This window comes from Pleuronectes platessa, chromosome 23, assembly GCF_947347685.1.
Source record: "Pleuronectes platessa chromosome 23, fPlePla1.1, whole genome shotgun sequence".
In the NCBI taxonomy this organism is placed as follows: domain Eukaryota; kingdom Metazoa; phylum Chordata; class Actinopteri; order Pleuronectiformes; family Pleuronectidae; genus Pleuronectes; species Pleuronectes platessa.
The window spans coordinates 5,327,899-5,345,929 of NC_070648.1; the positions used below are offsets into that span (position 1 = coordinate 5,327,899).

At 45.8% G+C, this 18,031-nt stretch overlaps 3 protein-coding genes across 5 annotated transcripts; 1 reads left to right on the plus strand and 2 right to left on the minus strand.

Moving 5' to 3' along the window:
* Window positions 1-931: 931 nt before the first annotated feature.
* On the minus strand, window positions 932-5,208 carry bcl6b (BCL6B transcription repressor). Its single transcript, XM_053416231.1, has 12 exons — window positions 5,070-5,208; window positions 4,692-4,769; window positions 4,395-4,603; window positions 3,869-4,123; window positions 3,645-3,764; window positions 3,172-3,364; window positions 2,878-3,089; window positions 2,677-2,783; window positions 2,466-2,588; window positions 2,227-2,357; window positions 1,905-2,042; window positions 932-1,801 (listed from the first exon to the last, which is right to left on the minus strand). Exons 3-12 carry the CDS (start codon window positions 4,595-4,597, stop codon window positions 1,661-1,663), a joined length of 1,623 nt encoding a protein of 540 aa, XP_053272206.1. The 5' UTR covers window positions 4,598-4,603; window positions 4,692-4,769; window positions 5,070-5,208; the 3' UTR covers window positions 932-1,660.
* A 3,098-nt stretch (window positions 5,209-8,306) lies between these two features.
* Window positions 8,307-16,315, plus strand: trip6 (thyroid hormone receptor interactor 6). Of its 3 annotated transcripts, none has more exons than XM_053416436.1 (11): window positions 8,307-8,398; window positions 8,946-8,990; window positions 11,020-11,266; window positions 11,735-11,838; window positions 11,956-12,069; window positions 12,153-12,746; window positions 12,921-13,017; window positions 13,108-13,277; window positions 13,379-13,557; window positions 13,681-13,801; window positions 14,281-16,315. In XM_053416436.1, the coding sequence occupies exons 3-11, from the start codon at window positions 11,029-11,031 to the stop codon at window positions 14,410-14,412; spliced, it is 1,749 nt and encodes a 582-aa protein (XP_053272411.1). In that variant the 5' UTR covers window positions 8,307-8,398; window positions 8,946-8,990; window positions 11,020-11,028; the 3' UTR covers window positions 14,413-16,315. The 3 variants fall into 3 exon arrangements, with proteins under 3 accessions (XP_053272411.1, XP_053272410.1, XP_053272412.1); XM_053416435.1 differs by lacking the exon at window positions 8,307-8,398 and adding an exon at window positions 8,533-8,772; XM_053416437.1 differs by lacking the exon at window positions 8,307-8,398 and adding an exon at window positions 8,533-8,772 and having other exon boundaries at window positions 12,924-13,017.
* A 795-nt stretch (window positions 16,316-17,110) lies between these two features.
* On the minus strand, window positions 17,111-17,826 carry sst5 (somatostatin 5). Its single transcript, XM_053416465.1, has 2 exons — window positions 17,704-17,826; window positions 17,111-17,341 (listed from the first exon to the last, which is right to left on the minus strand). The coding sequence occupies exons 1-2, from the start codon at window positions 17,824-17,826 to the stop codon at window positions 17,111-17,113; spliced, it is 354 nt and encodes a 117-aa protein (XP_053272440.1).
* Between the last annotated feature and the right edge of the window lie 205 nt (window positions 17,827-18,031).

The following is an 18,031-nucleotide window of genomic DNA, read 5'->3' on the forward strand; positions in this document are numbered from 1 at the left end:
AACACATCTCGACTGTCTATCCAAAAGTTACACAACATTAACTTTCAGCGTCCAAAACAAACAAACTGTTGCTTCTTGTTGACGGGTAATACTTGAATTACTTGTTGGGGAAGCAGAAGCAGAAGAGAAAGAAAAACTACAAAAAAAAACAAAAAACGTGTTCAGGAGACTGACACTAGAGGGGGGGGGGGGGGGGGGGGGGGGCAACAAGATCCAAGATGTCGGCTGCATGAAGATTGTGCGTTGTTCTCCTGTTTTGTGTGCCCAGAGGGAAAATAAATATGCCTCTTGATCAAATCATCAATAAGTTTTGCACATTTTCTCATTTCATTTCAGTTTTCTGACAAACGTTGACCTCTGTGACCCCCCCCCCCCCCCTCAAGGCTTTAGATTGATGAAAAGGGAAGAAACTACATGTCACCGCTTTCACAGCTTTTTGTTTTAGTGAGGGATGAAGGTTGGAAAGTCCCGTGAAACTTCCAACGTTTGTCTGCCGAGTGCGGACAATGAGCCACCTCGAGCCACAACTCATCAGGGAGCAGGAAGCCGTGGATGACAGAGGGTGGGAGAGTTCAGCGGGAGTCTGCGGCCCCCCTCTCCACCAGCCGGCACCACAACACGACACCCGTGTTGCTGGCTGGTGGAGTGAGGACCCTGGAGGAAGCAGGTGCCCTCTGCCTCATTGTTTCCACACAGCACAAAGTGGAGAAAAGTGGCGAGACGTGATTCATGGGCAGAGAGAGAGCGTGTTAATGAGAGGAAGGAAGTCCAGGGAGGAGAAAGGCTGGAGGAGGGAAGTGTGGCGGAGAGAGAGAGAGAACACACATTTTATATTCATACACAAGTTCAAACTATTACCCATTTTTGTATCACATGTATGTATCTATGTATGTATGTATCTAAATAAAGTAGACTCCAAAAATCAACAGTCCAATTGTTAAAAAAAACGATTTAATTTAACCATCTTTGTCCAGCAAATGAACCCATAAACATACAAACTTAACATTATTATTATCAATCATCCAATTCATTACAATCGTCTTCTTTTTTTAAACGTATCATTTCAGAAAACAACACATCATTTCATTGTCCTTTGCCTGCTTGGACCGTCAAAGCAGATGAAACTGCATATTTAAAGAACACACGGGCCCCAGGCCTCAAGCTAAAGATAAATCTGAGTTAAATACACGTTTAAGAAGAAAAGCTTCAATATCTCAACGCTGACTAAGTGCTGCTCCATGCGTCAGAACAAAGTTTCATTTTCATTTACTCCAAAAACTCCCAACTGTTCCACGATCTCCTTCAAAACACTTGCTTTGTCTTTCTTCACATGCTCACAGATCTCCATATCTCAGTGTATACACATCCTCCCTTCTTTTTCCTTGTCTCTTTCCTTTTCACTCTCTCCCTTCACAAACCTTCAAAAACACTTCTGAACTCCATCTTCATCTTTTGAATCCCAACTCCCAACTAATAAGATTCATATATTAGCTCCAAACCTCATCCAGCAACACGTTGATCTCTTTCCCCAAACCTACTCCATTTTAACCCCAAGGCCCAAACTGACATTTATAAATTATCAACTCATACTTTAGAAAGAATAAGAAATATTTAGACTATTCAGATTCAGATTCTGCTCGGGGTCGCGGGGTCGTCCTCCTCAGCAGGCCTGCAGGAGAGGCTGGTAGGGCTCGGTCAGCACCTTGTAGCGGATCTTGGTGTTGGTCACTGCGCCGTGCTTCTGCCGCAGGTGAAGACGCAGCTGGCTCTTGTGGCGGAAGTGCAGGTCACACTTCTCACACTGAAGAAGAAGAAGAAGAAGAAGAAGAGGGGAGAGTCATGAGGTTCAGAGCAGCGGGGATGTGACGGGGGGTCATGTGATGCATGCGGAGCAGGGGACTCACGGTGTAAGGCTTCTCTCCGGTGTGAATGCGCAGGTGGCTCTTCAGGGTCTGCAGGTGGCGGAAGCGGGTGCCGCAGGTGTGGCAGGGGTACGGCTTCTCGCCGGTGTGGATCAGGACATGGGCCCGGAGGTGGGCGACCTGTAACACCACCACACACACAGGAAATAAAGATTTTGTCCAAAGCATATGATTAGCTTCTATTATCAGGGCCCCAAGGCTTTGGAAGGAAATAATGAGAGTATACATGTACACCCTGGATCAGGTTTAAAACTAAGCAGTCTTTTATGTGATTTAAAGGCTCTTATTGGAAATCAGCCCTCACCTGAACAAACCGTGCGCCGCAGGTGTCACAGCGGTACGGTTTCTCTCCTGAGTGAATGCGGGCGTGGGTCTTCAGGTTGGCTGGTCGGTTGAACTGGGCGCTGCACACGTTGCAGCGGTACGGCTTCTCACCTGTCAGGGCAAAGGTCACTCTTGAGATAAAGGCTTTTCATTTCTAAAACAAAACACGGAGACGGATAGAAAGAGAGAACGGGAGATTTAATAAATGTGTGTCCTCACCTGAGCTGGTAGACTTGGTCCCTTGCAGGTTGCCAGAGTAAGAGTAGGGCGCGTAGAAGTTCTCACGTTTGATTGCAGGCTGGTTGTGGCGGGCAGCTTCCAGGTCAGTGGTGCAGGGGGAAACTGGAGATACAAGGATGGACATGTTTAACACACCTTTACGTTGACTGACACAGAATAAAATGCTTAAATTTACTGTTTTAGTTCATACCTGTTCCCTGCTTGTGAGTGGGGGGCACCTTCAGGGGGTCTACAGAGGGGGGTGGCCCGAGGGGAGGGGCTCGGCCAGAACCCTCGTAGCAGGAGGCCTGCCCCTGTCTGAAGGAGAGGTTCACAAATTCAGATTTACAAACAAACTTCCTGTTTTGAAGCTCTCCCAACTCCTTTATTTCTCACTATGTCAGCTCCGTACCTATCAATCTGACCGGGCACTTCTCCAGACCACGGCTCTGCAGGGGCTTTGGCTGTCAAGCCGGTCGCGTCCTTGACGGGCGATGTGTGATTTTGGGGTTCGTCCATCTCCTCCTCCTTCACCGTGGTCGCAGCACAGAGAGGGTTGAGGACGATGTACTTGTATTTCTTCCAGTTGCAGGCCTTTGGGTCCGGTGAGGCTTTGGTATCATTCTGGATAAATAAACAAGTTGCATTATATAAACGTATAAACAACAGTTAAAGGAGACGATGACATGATTTTCTGGAGACGTACCACAAGGCTTTTGTTACACGTGTTGGACTCGGCTGGAGAGCTGGGTTGGCAGCTGGAGCGGGCAGGGCTGTCCGGCGACGGGGTCGGGGTGCCCACGAGGGGCGACTCCGGCCCCCCTCGCTGCTCCTTTGACCCAGGCTGGCCAAACGGGAAAGCCCCTTGCCTGAGCGAGCCCCCACCCTCCAGTGGGAACCTTACAGGAGAAACACAGGAAGGGCTGTAATGAGCTAAAGCTGTCAGACAGACAAAGGGACACGAGCACAAACTGCCAGCAGACACACTCATGGAAATCTGTGTACGTATCCTCACACATGTTAATATACTTTCGTTGCCAGTGTATCAACCGATCAGAAGAGGAATCAAGCCAATTTTTTAAAACGAAAAAAATTTGAAATTAGAAAATGTAAGAGACATGCCCCTGATTTGATTCTGCCCTTCCTTCATCTAAATGAAGAGTTTTAGATTTCTCTCACCTTGCTGCTGCTGCCATTGGTCCTGGATGAGGCAGATCTCCTCCTTTAGGGGCCACAGAGGCGACAGACACACTGGAGTCCAGCTCCAATCGGAGGTGTCTTGCACTTTTATTCTCCATGCTGAAAAACAGAGAATCACCCAAGTCTAAAGACGTTAGCATTGTGCATCAACTCCTACATTATGAATCCACAATAATACAGATGTTTTGTTTCCAGCCCCTCACCAGTGCAGGTGCATGAAGTCCCTGCAGGTCTCGGCCACGTGGTCCATCTGCAGGTAGGTCGCCACAGCGAGCACCCCGGGGACAACGCCCGGGGTCAGAGGGAGGCGGGAGGTGTACATGAAGTCGAGCAGCAGGGAGACGCTGGACGGATCCAGGGAGTTGGGGAGGGACACGGTCATGAGCTGCTGCCCACTACCACCGACACCACGCCCTTGGAGCAGCACACGGCGGGAGTACAGCGAGTAGAAGAAGCCACTGAGAGAGAAGTGAGAGGAAGGGAGAAATATTCTGGGTAAGATTTTCAGTTTATCTGTATTTTCTGGATTCATCGCTGAGTGCATGGTGGAGGAAATAAAATAAAAATGACGGGGAGAAATATGGACAATTGAGCAAGAGGAAGTGACGGGGAAGCAGCAGAAGGCGAAACAAGTGTGAGTCAACCAGATGAGATGGAAGAGATTACATTAGGACATTACAGAGGACTGTGTCATAAAAGAAAAATACTATTGCTTCGAATGGCACCGACCTGCAGGCCACGAGCACAGCACAGTGCGCCTGTAGGTGCACGTTCCCAACCACCAGGGTGAAGTCGGTGAGGATGTTGCGGTGCCTCAGTTCGTTCAGGTTCAGCAGCACGTCGTGGGAGTGACGTGTGAACTCCTTCACGTATCCCTCTGGCCTCAGCTCCATGTCTCTGTCGCCCCTGTATCCCCCCAATACCTCCATCATGCTTGTCTGAAATTTAGAAAATAAATTATTTAGAAAATGCAGATTTGATGTTTGTGGACAATCTGGATTCAAAAGCCCGAAATGAAAAACCTACCTGTGTGTAAATGAAAGAATAAATAGACTGGAGTGTCCCAGACACATCTGTTAGGTGAGACCAGCTCCCTACTCGTACCTGCACCAGAAACAACAAGGAAAATTAAACTTAATCCACTTGATATTTACTGTTATTAATACTATAAATATCAGTGGAGTTGAAAAACAGCGAAGTGATCATTTCAGAAAGCTAGTTAGATATTAAATATGAAAAAATTCAACCATTTCTAACTTAAAATATACATTTTAACTCAAATATGTGGATCATTTGAAAAAGATCAATCAAAAACACAGAAAATCCTCCTCAAAACCAATCCAAGCAGTTATTAAACAGATTAACAATAAAAGAATATTAAGAGAAAACAGTTTTCCAACTCACCCCGACCAGCAGGGACGAGAACTGACGTGCACCACGCTGACCACAAACCCCCTCGCCTCAGTGTTCAGTCTACAGTCAAAGACCTGGAGCAGCCTCCACTGGCTCTGGCCGACACTGAAAGGGGAGGCTGCAGGGAGGGGACTCTTTATAATGTTGCGCAGGAAGCCCCCGTACAAGCAGGGCTGCTGGTTTCTTCCTTCCTCAATGGCCCACGTGCACACATGGAAGCAGCGCAGGAAAAAGGCCCCGGCCCAGGCTCAGAGTATTTTTAGGGGGCTATTAGTTTTTCTAAACCCCCATAGCTCTGAGCAAAGTAATGGCAGGAAAGCAAAGTGTGTTTGTGTGCCACGCTGAGAAAATATATACGAGGACCCCTCGGGGGGCTGTGGTACGTGCCTGGCTATCCAGGGGTAAGCCAGGGAACGTCAGGCTTCCCCCACCGACGCTTTCCTACCCTTCACCCCTCTCCAGGTTCACAGGAAACTGACCGACAGGAAGCTGGAAGTCGTTGTGGCGTAAACAAGCGATGCCCTCATCATCGAGATTCTGTCTCATGAAGCAACTTTAGAAATGATTATCACAAGTTCCTGAGATGTCGGTGCCTGATTTAGTATTTCACCTGCAAGGGTATTTCTTGAATTTTTAGAAGCAAGTGGTTTTCAAAGAGCCACTGTGTCACTGCTGAGTTGACTGGTTCAGGTAAATGGGGATTAATACGGGCTCCACAACAGGGTCCGGAAGCTTCTGGCCTGCTGCCTGAGTGCAGAGGCGTTGTGTTATGAGGATGAGGAGGAAGGAAGCGAGACAAAAATCGATCGCTGTGGACGGGAGACACCTTCTCCTGGTGCTGAAAAACAACCTTTTACCCCGCCCCGGCCGGGAGAGCTGCGACCGACAGATGTACAGGAACTGCCCTTCAACCCCCCCCTACAACCACCACCACCCCCACCAACACACACACACACACACACACACACACACTAATGTAGGCATCCTGCGAGGCTGCTCAGAGACATGAATGAAAACGCCTGCGCAGGACATCCGTCAACAATAAAGTGAGCAGAAGACAAGGGAGGAGAAATGGAGATGGGGAGGTGGGGGGGTTTCAGAGGTCACCAATAACTACAAAAACAAGTGGAAAGTTACCTCATCCGGACGGACTGCAGAACTCTGGGTTCACAGAGGAGCTCTGCAGGAATGAACTGTGAACTGTTTTCCTTCACATCAAAGTATTTCACAGGAGGAGACCTCGTCAGGATTTTGAATCGTCAGATAAGCGTGCACAGCGATTGATTTAGTGCTGCAGCTACAGTGGGAAAGCAAACAGGGAAACGTCCTTGTTTGATTTCCAGCTGCAACCCCCCCTACAATGTATAACAGTGTATACAGTTTGTATGGGAAGCGGCACAGTGGTAAAGTGGTTAGCACTCTCACTGTTCTCCTCGTATCTGAAAGGATTTTCCTCTATGGAAAGAAATAAAGATGCAGAGCTTTGGCTCCTGTACAAATGATAGTAATTTACATTTGACATCTTTTAGGTGTTAAGTGTATTGTGGAGAACAGCACCTACAGTAACACTCGTGCAATTAATCAGTCAAATTTGATTTGAATCGCCCAAATTCACAATTTTGTTCTGATAACGACAGAAAAACTGAAACAACAGCCAGTTAACTCTTGGGATTTACATGCACACGTATGTAATAACAGTATATACAGTATATACAGAGACAGTCATTAGACAGAATGTCAGTTAATGAATAAAAATCCAACTACATGAGTGTATTTTGATATAAATCCTTTGTAAACGTGAATCGGAAGTGTTTGCAAGGGGTGAGGAGCTTGCGTGTCTTTCTGCTTTGATTTGTTTGGATGGGGGTTGGATCTATTGTGCGCTTTGTTAAAAGTTATAAAAAAAAAAGAAAAAAGCATAAAGGAAAACAACAATTAAGAAAACAGAGAGGGAGATGTAGGTCTCGGCTACTTCCAGGCATTGTGAGAAGAACGGATGAAGTGGGGGGGGCGGTTGAGGAAAAGTGAGAACATTACTAAACAGGTTCACCAATGGGCGGAAAACCATTGAGCCTATCCCGTTGGCAAGGCTGGGCAATGCTCGTAGTGACTTCCTGCATCTTCCCTCGTCTGTCAGCGCCCGTCACGACCCCCCGGCCCCGTTTGGTGATAAACACAAACCCTCAGTAGACTTCTGAAGTCGAGAGCAAAGTCAATTTAGTTAAATATCATGATGAGGAACATATTTCACTGCTGTCACTGCCTGTCACACAGAACAAAGACAGGGATTCCCCCGGTTTTGTTGGTTCCTGGTTGCCTGCCTAGAACCACATTGTTCATCTGATAATGATGTGGACTGAGGCCATGCTTTGACTTCAAATCCTCCCGTTGGTGCCAAAGTGTTGATGGCTCCTGCAACAATAACAGATCTGCCTCAACTCCCTCTTCCTGCGAGCGCAGGGCACTCTGGACATATATGGGCAAACGGCACACAGCTTCTGGAAGGAAGAGGAAGCGGGGATATCCCAGGGAGCAGCCCTGGTTGTTTGTTCACTCACCGGCAGAGATAAGGCAAGAAATAAAAAGATAATTGATGGTTATGAGACCTTTGCTTTTGGAGATGTGCCTTGGGGAAAGCAGTGGGAAGAGGACTAAACTGGGTGGGGGTAATGGGAGAGGGACAGTTGACCCAAATCTCATTAACCTCAATAATAAGCCAGCACTTGAACTTGATATATCAAAACAATAAACATAAAGCAAACTTTGACAGCAGTGAGCCAATCTGAAAAATATATAAAACACCATCATGTTTTTTGTGATTCAACTATTTACTTAAGGAGCAGATTGGGACTCTTTTTTTGTTCATATTTATTTTAATTTCGTACATAGTTTATTTTTGAATTGAAACTTTCTGCGAGAGTCTTTTATTTTTTTGTTTTCACCTCTGTTTATTTGGTTTAGTGTTTATTTAAAGTTACATTTTGAACGGCAACTTGTAAAAGTTTGAAATGTAAGTAAAAAATAACAAATTTTACTGTACATATTTATATATTAGTATACAGTTAATTAATATGTGTATATATATACACTGTTAATACAATTATTACATTTCATTCATGCATCACCCCATAGAAATACAGTGGGGCCGTATTTACATACAGCTGACTCTTGTATTTCTATTTTGAAAACTGTGTGTGACAGACCACCCACCTCTCTGTCTCCCCCTACACACACACACACCCACACACACAGCAGCTACGTCACACGTCGGGAATGCGGAGCTGCCGCTTTCTGCTGAAGGCCTCGGGATCCTTGACAAAGTAGGTTAACGACACCCGGGTTAAAAAAGAAAAGTTGTCCCGGGACAACTTCCACCGACCCGCGGACGGTTGGACGGGGGGGGGGGGGGGGGGGGGGGGGGTGCAGGGTGTGTAGGGTGTGTTTTCTCCGGCCGGGATCGGGCGCTGGGTTTCGGGTTAAACTCTCCGCTTCCTCCTCCTCGGTGCGTCGTTAGCCGGGAGGCAAGGCACGAGCTCCGCGCGAGTTCCACACAGGCGAACAAGCGAGTAAACAAGCTCGCGTATTAAAGTTAACTGCCCGCTAATCGTGCTAACAAACAAGTAAACAAGTAAACAAGCTTCTCGTTAAAGGGAACCGCCGCCGATCGACCTCCATTAATGGCTCATTCCATCATGTAAGTGGCTTGTTTTAACCACGATGACAGACTCGGAACGAACACGACGTTGATACCGATGAACGGAAGTAACTTGACCATTGGAAACAAAGCAAACATTGTGTCTTTTAATGTTTAATGATGTTGTTGTTGTTGTTGTTGTTGTTTAATGTCGCCTTGTTGTTGATGTGCAGATGAGACCGAAGTGAAGAGGAGCCCCTGTGAAGCTGCTGTAGAAGGTAGGACATGCTAACGGGTCGCTAGTGCTCATTAGCACTGGGGTTCACGTTTAATTGTTTTCTTATTTCATTTATTTCATTTTGCTTTTACGCGTGGGGGGCGTCTTGCTGTTTTAACCGTGTTAGCTAGCACACCTAGCCACATCAAGCTACACGGCGTCAACGTGCTAAGCTAGCTGCTGACTTTCGCCTTCAAAATAAACAAGAAGCTGCGTAAAAGCTGTGAATACCCATAATGGACGATGCCCTCCGTCAAGCCAACGTTGGCTTTAACGTGTATTAGCATCACTGCGTTGATTCTCCATTGTTTTGTCCGTATTTTTGACACGCCTGAGTTAGAGATATTTTACTTTGAAAAGTAAAAAAAAAAGAAAAACACCGGATGTCCTGTCCACTGTCATCAACTGTGACATCCCCTGAGTTGCAGCTCAAGAAGCCAATAAACAGACCAATGCTCCAGCTTTGTGTACATCCCACTTTTCCACACATGTGATCAAACCCCGTTGAGATTAATTTCCGACCCTCAGCCATCCTCGGATTTGAGTTTGAGCCAATCCGGATTCAGACCATCAGGTGGACAGTGGAGGTGGTCACTCTTGTCCTCCACATGACCACAGTGTCAATGTTTAATCATACCTGCAACAACCTCATGGATAAAAGTAATAAAAGAAGGAAGAATCAGATCAAGAGGCTTTAATCCTTTCTTTAGATTGTGCGTTATTGTATGGCTGCATCATCCGTTATTATAATCCTCTTACCGACAGGGATTTGTGACGGCCACACACAATCAGTCTGAGTGGGAGATTCACTTCTCCGCTCCGGACGACACAGATGTGCTTGTGTCTGTGTTTTGTGGAACTGTGTCAATCACACCGTGGATTAGTGTCTGTGCTTAAGCCGGATCTGCTTCGTGCACCAACGTTTATCACAGTAAAACGAGAGTCAATCATTCGTACTTAAGTCCCATCGGAGATTCCCAGAGCACAAAGGGATGTGTTCTAATGTCTTCCATCGCCAAGAGGTTATATTTTCAACTGCATTTGTTTGAAAATTAGCAGAGATACGCAAAAACAACTGGACGGATTTCCATGAAACTTTATGGAAGGATTCGATGTGGGTCAGGAAAGAACCCATTCCATTTAGCTACAACAATTTACAAATCAATGATCAACATTAGATTCGTTCTCTTTCCTCCTTTGAGTTTCCTTCACTCACACCACTGTCCCGAAGTCAGCACCTTGTCAGCTCAGCTGTGTGCCCCCCCGTGTTGTTATTTATCCCACAGAGAATACATAATATATTGTTATGAGCCAGGTGTCCACATGTACACGGATGCATTTCATCGCACAACATTTCCTGCCTTGTTTGTGTGTCCGCTCTATTTGGAAATCGGTGATACTGGTGTGTAAACACCCGCAGACAATAACCATTGTGGAGGATCGCAACAAATTTGCACCTGTTTGTGTATCTGTATGAGTCTGTGCTACATGTGAGCTGGATATATATATTTATTTTTTGTTGTGTGTGTCTCGAAGCACACAAAAAACACACTCACACAATTTTTTTGTGTGAGCAATGACTGAGCTACTGGAAATCCCCATGTATTTCAGAGCGGCTGCTCTCTTCCTGCGCCTCAACTAGAAACCTATTGTGTGTGTGTGTGTGTGTGTGTGTGTGTGTGTGTGTGTGTGTGTGTGTGTGTGTGTGTGTGTGTGTGTGTGTGTGTGTGTGTGTGTGTGTGTGTGTGTGTGTGTGTGTGTGTGTGTGTGTGTGTGTGTGTGTGTGTGTGTGTGTGTGCTCGTTGCCATAGGAAACAAAATCGGAAGCATCCTGTAGTTACCATTGGTTACTTATGACATGAAAACACACAACAGCTTTGTTCATGCAAATCATGGCTGAATGCTAAAAACCTAAGCATGCACACTAGTTTGCATTCAGGATGCCATCGTACTGATACAAATGAAATGCATGCAGAAGTTATTCAACAAAATAAAGAAGCATGTATTTACCTTCCTCTTTCTTATCTCAGAAGCGTGCCATGTCTGGTCCCACCTGGCTTCCCCCGAGGACTCTGGACAGCCCAGAGCGAGCCGTCCCACAGATGTCCCACTCGGCCGGGTCCGCAATCTACCGAGCCCCCAACAAGAAGAGCGTGTCCGAGTTCCGGCCCAAATATGGTGCCTATGACCAGAATGGAGGAGGAGGAGGGGGAGGAGGAGGAGGAGGAGGAGGAGGAGGAGAAATGGTCAACAGGTACATGGCCACTGGACCCACAGGTAAGACAATAACACAAGTCACACACTGGAGTTGGAGATTGGGGTTTAAAAGCATTACAAAACCCTATTGTGATACAACTACACAGGCATTAGTTTTGAATTATTACACCTCAGATTCATATTTCCATTCATTTGTTCTGGCTGCACACACAGTTCCTCATCACTGCCTCAAATGTGGTTATTTATGGCATTTATGGGGAAGAGATAACTTGCTCTGTGAAACCTCCTTCCTCGTGGCAGCATCATCAGTAACTCTATCTCTACCTGCTGATATTTGTCTGACATCACTAAGTGGGAACGATACAGTAAGCAGACATTATTAATCTAAGGGAACTGTAAGGTAATCGTGTTGTGTGAATCTTTTTAAAGTGTACCGGTAAAACTTGGAAACGTCCATTTTCTGCCACCTACTAATCAATTAAGACTCAAAGATGAATAGTTTTGCAATGTCTGTTCTTTAATCTAAAGGTGGACCCGTTCATCATCCATCTAGCGATCACTATTACCCTCCTCCCCACGCTCCCAAGGAAGAGCGCCACTGGGGCCCTCACATGGAAAGCTACGAGCTGATGGTGGGTACATACTGAAACCAGGTCACTCCACTGGAAAAGTGATCCCAATATCATGAAGTAAAACCAGTTCACGGTTCTTATGTAGTAATGTTTTTCTCATTTTATTTCCGATGCTAGCACCGTGGATCTGAAAAGCCTGTTGGCTATCACTCTAAAATAGACGCAGACATCGACTCCCTGACCAGTATGCTCGCTGATCTGGACAGTCACCCACAGGACCCCAGCACACAAGTAGGAAAATACTCATCATTCTTTTCTCACACTTCATTTTTGTCGTCATTATTTCATGTTATTATCCCTCCATCTCTCCGCAGCTGTACGACAACGTGCCTTACAACAAATACCTCTCAGGGGATCACTACAAGCCTGCACACCAGAGCGTAGCCCCTTCTCAGGGTCGGCCATCCATGGGGTACCCCCCTCACCCCCATAGCCAATACCACCCCGCACCGCCCTACCCCAGCGAGCACCACACACCTCAGTACTCCACCTCCCACCAGCAGGAGTACTACTCTCCCTCCCCCTCACCTAAACCCTACCCCCAGCCCGTACCAGCCTCCTACACCACCTCCTCCACCCCTAGCGGGCCCAGGTTCAGCGTCCAGGTCAAGACAGCGCAGCCCGTCACCTACTCGCAGACGGGCAGGCAGGCGGAGCAGGCCTACACTCCACCCCCGCCTCGCCAGCATGTGTCACGCCCCCAGCACCAGACTCAGGCAGGTCCCCAGGGCTGGTACCCGCCGCACCCCGGTTCACAAGCCCAAGACTTGCACTCTGACGCGGGGTACAAGGGGGGTGGCCCGGGGTCTGGAGGAAGGGTCAACCAGGCTCCGATGACTAAGAGAGGGATGGAGAATAATCAGACAGGGCCCGGAGCTGCTCAGAATCCTGCTTATCAGTCCGGCAAGGTAGGAGCAAGCATCTGTAGCTTAAGCATCATGACTTAGATTCTGTAACTGTCTAATAAGATAATAATGCAGTTAAAAGTTTACAATCTTTCAGCACTTATGATGTCTTGAAAGTCAGTTTGGGGGTTTTTCAGTTACACACTTCACGTAATTGTATGAATTCTCTCTTTTCAGCAGGGTTTACAAACAACCCGGCCTGAGGAGGAGCTGGACCGACTCACCAAGAAGTTGGTATATGATATGAACCACCCCCCTGCTGAGGACTATTTTGGTACAGTCCCGTCTTGTCCCATTAACGACTTATGACATTACCAAAGAGCTTTGAATCAAATCAAAACCGGTTTGTGTTCGATCCTTTCAGGCCGCTGTGCCCGCTGTGGGGACAACGTGGTCGGGGACGGCAGCGGCTGCATCGCCATGGAGCAGGTGTTTCACGTGGAGTGCTTCACGTGCATCACCTGCCACGCCCGCCTCAGGGGACAACCCTTCTACGCCCTGGACAAGAGGAGTTACTGCGAGAGTTGTTACATTGTGAGTTCATTGTTTTGAGGGTTTATATTGAAAATATTTCCCAGGAAATTGGGATTGTTGCTGTACTTTCTTTTTTTACCATTTTCCATTTTTGTGTTCAGAGTACACTAGAGCGCTGTTCAAAGTGCTCCAAGCCCATCCTGGACCGGATCCTGCGCGCCATGGGAAAAGCCTACCACCCTCGCTGTTTCACATGTGTGGTGTGTAACTGCTGCCTGGACGGCGTGCCCTTCACCGTGGACGCCACGTCCCAGATTCACTGCATAGACGACTTCCATAGGTACCAACACCTTCACACACGCCAAGCTGAATATTGTGAAATATGCCTGGGCTATCGTTTCTTGGAAGTAAAGCAAAGTAACACTGATTTTTCACTAAGTGCGAATTTTGATGATTGTTGCAGAAAGTATGCGCCACGCTGCTCGGTGTGTGGCGGGCCCATCATGCCTGAACCGGGCCAGGAGGAGACGGTCAGGATAGTGGCTCTGGATCGGAGCTTCCACGTCAACTGTTACGTCTGCGAGGTGAGTCAACTCTGGAAAATGCCAGAATCGCCAGGAGCTGGTGTTTTTTAAACGTATGAAATAAGTCTGAGAGTTTAATTTGAGTCGAAGCAGGTTCATTTTGGTTTTAATGGAGGTAAAACAGGTCTAAATAAATGAGTCCATCACTGTGACCTCAGTGTTTGTTTGCTCAGTCCATTTCACAGTTAATTTAGCCAATATGCTCACATTTCATTGGTCATTATTAACGGACTAATCACATAGTTAGAGCTTCCATTGAACGATGGCACTTTGAATTCAACGTGTCTCTGTAGCTCTTTTAAACTTAACGACTTTAGGGACTCGTAAGTAAAGTATTCAAAGATTCTTTAGTTGCCTGGAAAATGTCGGATTAAATTTCCATAAAATTATCACATCATCTACAGTCGAATTCACTCGCAGTGTGCAAATATTTACAGTACGAGTCCCTGTGAACTGACTGGAGTGTCTGTGTTGGACAGGAATGCGGTCTCCTGCTGTCGTCCGAAGGGGAGGGCCGCGGCTGTTACCCGCTGGACGGCCACATCTTGTGCAAGAGCTGCAGCGCTCGCCGCATCCAGGACCTCTCGGCCAAAATCTCCACTGACTGCTAACAGACGTCCCTCATCCTCCCACCCTGCAGCCCCACTGTTACAAACCCACTGACAGTCCACGTGGTGTACACACGATGGATATCACAGACAGGATTCACCCCCTGCTTTGTTCTGTGATATAAATTGCTTCTTGTTTTTGTTTTTTTTACATTTTTCTTTTTTTATATGTGGTTGCTCTGATCGTAAATTGGCAGACATTGCTGCAGAGCCCTCTGGTGGTCTGCTGTTGCCGTTACATTCACAGAAAGACATTTTCAGACTCGGCGTTACAGATCCAAGTGACGACAGAGCAACCATGTCGCTTTTTCCCCGTCATTCAAATATCTTACCACATTCTCTGTATTTTTTCTTCATACTCAACTGCCCCTGCTTTTTACACTCAGCTCAGTATTAGCACAACAGAGGCCTGACCTGCAGGCAGCTTGGGCTCCACCTAACATATGTTCATCCTGTTACTGCTCATCTGCCGGCTTGTACATTGTTATTACTGATGGAGATCATGGACATGGAGGGATATGAAAGTTTCCGACCTTAAAATTTGTATTTCGGAGAGAGAAGCGACATAAATAAGAAGCAGGCTGTGAATCTATGGGATCTGTACATTTGTGGAAGTGCAGATCTGCCTCAAGGCAAGCATCTTAAACACACACAACACATCTGTGACTGTACACAACAGCCTGGGTTGGTTTGTACAGCATGTAGTGCAGTGAATCTTTGCAGTGAGTAGCCTCCTAGCACAAGAAATGTAGACGAACGGAATGTGTAGGGTTTTTCTCCTTCTTTAACTTTTTACTGAACGCTACTACAACATTTGCTGGAACACATCTCAACATTCAAAGCTCTTAAAAAATGACTGTTTTTTTTTTCTTCTTTTTAAATCACGCAGAATAACAATTTTGAATGTCTACGATACACAATCTTGCTTTGGTTCTGTTTTGATATTTGTTGATTTGGTTGATACTTGACTGTTACGTTGAAGACAATGGTGCAATGAAGTCCAACGCTAAAGGAAAACAGGGTGTCAGACGCACATGTGGCGCGAGAACATCAAAAAACACACAAAGAGTCTGTGTAAACAAACTGAAGTTGTCGTAAATTTCAACGACTCATTTACTTGACTAAATACTTTTACATACTTTTCCTTTTATTGACTTAAATGTAATGAATTCCCCTCTAGAAAGAAAACCATTAATAGTATCTTAGGATCCTCACATGTGAAGTTTCTTTTGATTCGTCCTTGCACTCTCGTGGGCGGAGTCTCACATGTTCGGAGACGTTGGCGACACAGTGTTTGTCACGATCGCGTTTAACCGCCGTTTTTTTTCCGTCCTCCTTTTTTGTACACGTGTAACTTAAAGGGCTAGATGTTTGAAAGCAGCCTAACCTCAAGGACGTCATTCAGTTTCATAAGGACCCTCTTTTCTTTCTTTTTTTGAAACTGTGAATTCTGCTTATTGTGCGACAGAACGTGATCTCGCTTAAAAAACGGTATTGAGTTGTTAATTTATCTCATGTTGTATATACTGCTTTTTGTCATTAAGGTGATCATTTCGATAATGTGTCAGTCTAAAAACCTGTAATCATGCCAACTCATTCATTTTTTTTTTTTTATTGTATATCCTCACTGGGTGTCGTGTCTGAATTGCTGTGAATTAGAGCTCGTAGATCAGAGCCCACGGTACCGCAGCAGACGTCAGTCCGCCTGATGAATTCACGCCGAGGAAGAGGAGCAGGAGGAAGAGGAAGAGGAGCAGGAGGAAGAGGAGCAGGAGGCGTTCGGGTCTGAATAAACAGACTATTGAAGTAGAAATGACAGTTACATGCATGTGAACCCAGTGGTGGATTTTTCTCCTAACGCAGGTTGTAGCAATATGATTTGATTATTAAAATGTCACCAAGTTTATCTGTGTGTTTGTCACTTTTTATACAATCGCTGTCGTGTGTGGAATTCCTCTCTTGCTTTGTTTTGCCTCTGGTCAAAAAGATGTGAATCCAAGCTTCAAACTTTGACCCTGGTGATCTCATAGGGATGTCAACAAGGTTATTTATAAGGTTATTTACATCTTAGGCTTACTTTAACAATAAACGTAGCGTTAAACACTAACTTTTCTTGAGCAACAGCGCCCTCTTCAGCCACACATGGGGATTCTTTCGGTTGGGCTCTGAGCAATCAAGTGGTTTTCATGTACAATGGATATTACCCATGATTCCCCAGTTTCCTGAACCATAAGACCGGACATGTAATTAACAAATCCACCAAAGTCTTTAGAATTCTTAATATTTTAAAAGTTTCCTCACTGAATATAGGAAATAAACTGGTTTTTAATGAGGTCTAGTTGTGCATCATGGAAAAGAAAATCTAATCTCATGTTTGCTGCTTCAATTTTGACACCTCGTTTGAATTGTCTTCAAACTTCATGAATGTGCACATTCTAAATCTCCAAAATGCCCGTTTAACACACCAAGAACAGCCTGACAAATTTTCCATTTTAAATCAGAAAACTTTATTCCATATACTGTGTACATCCCTGCCAGTCTTTAAAACATACATCCATATTATTTTTTACAATCACCAAAACCTGTATATTTGACATCTTGCAGTGGTTACAACAAAAAGGGACAAACATGGACGAATTTACTCTTAAAAGTTTCACACAAAAATATATTCAAAAATAATATTCCAGCTCTTCTCTTGGTGTTAACACGAGGTGAACGTCTTCCAGAAGAAGTTGCGGCAGCCTGCTTTGCGTTCTCTTTGAGAGAGGGGAAGGTGCCGCCGCATCAGCTCCACTCTTCCTCCCGTCTCCCCGTCCTCCCCGTCCTCCTCCACCTCCTGCTCCTCCTCCTCCTCCAGCTTGGGCAGCATCTGTTCTACTCTCGTCGCCATGAGCTCAGAGACAAACTGCAACAGCAGCAAGTGAGCGAGAGCCTGAAGGAGGACGGGAAAGCAAGTGATTGGAAAAAGAAAGACAAATAATTTCAAGTCATAAGAAAAAAGAAGAGTGAATCTTAGAATCTATCTTTCTTTCCATCCATCCATTCTTAAGTCAAAGAAATGTAATTAAAGCTTGCACAAATACAACAAAATACACAGAACTTAAATTAAGAAAACGATATATATTTATTTGTATGTAAAATGTTTTCTGAGTTGTTTATCCTGTAAAATAAAAGTTTAAATATCTGCAAGCAAACACAAATACTGATAAATCTGTGAAAGGGTCAAATCTGCTGATAACATCACCCAACCGATACATCAGTGGCGCTCTAAAGTGAAATAAACCAGTGGGTTACCTTGTCGTTTGTGAGTTCTGCTCTCGGTCTTCCCGTCTGCATGTCCCTGCGTGGAGCGCCACTGACCAGCAGCCCAGAGGAGAGCAGAGCCACCAGAATCACCTGCACCTCAGAGCGGAGCATCTTCACCTCACGATGCCAAACCAAAGATAAAACCTTCTCTTATAAAAAAATATATGACCTCTGAGCGAGGAGCGAGGAGGAGCGAGGAGGTGGTGCAAGAGTTTTAAAGTCGTCAGTGTTTGAGCGGGGAAGTGTGGAGCTGATAAATACGTCTCGTCATCCTCGCATCCTCCTCATTCCCGGGCCGAGCGAGGGATGTGATTGG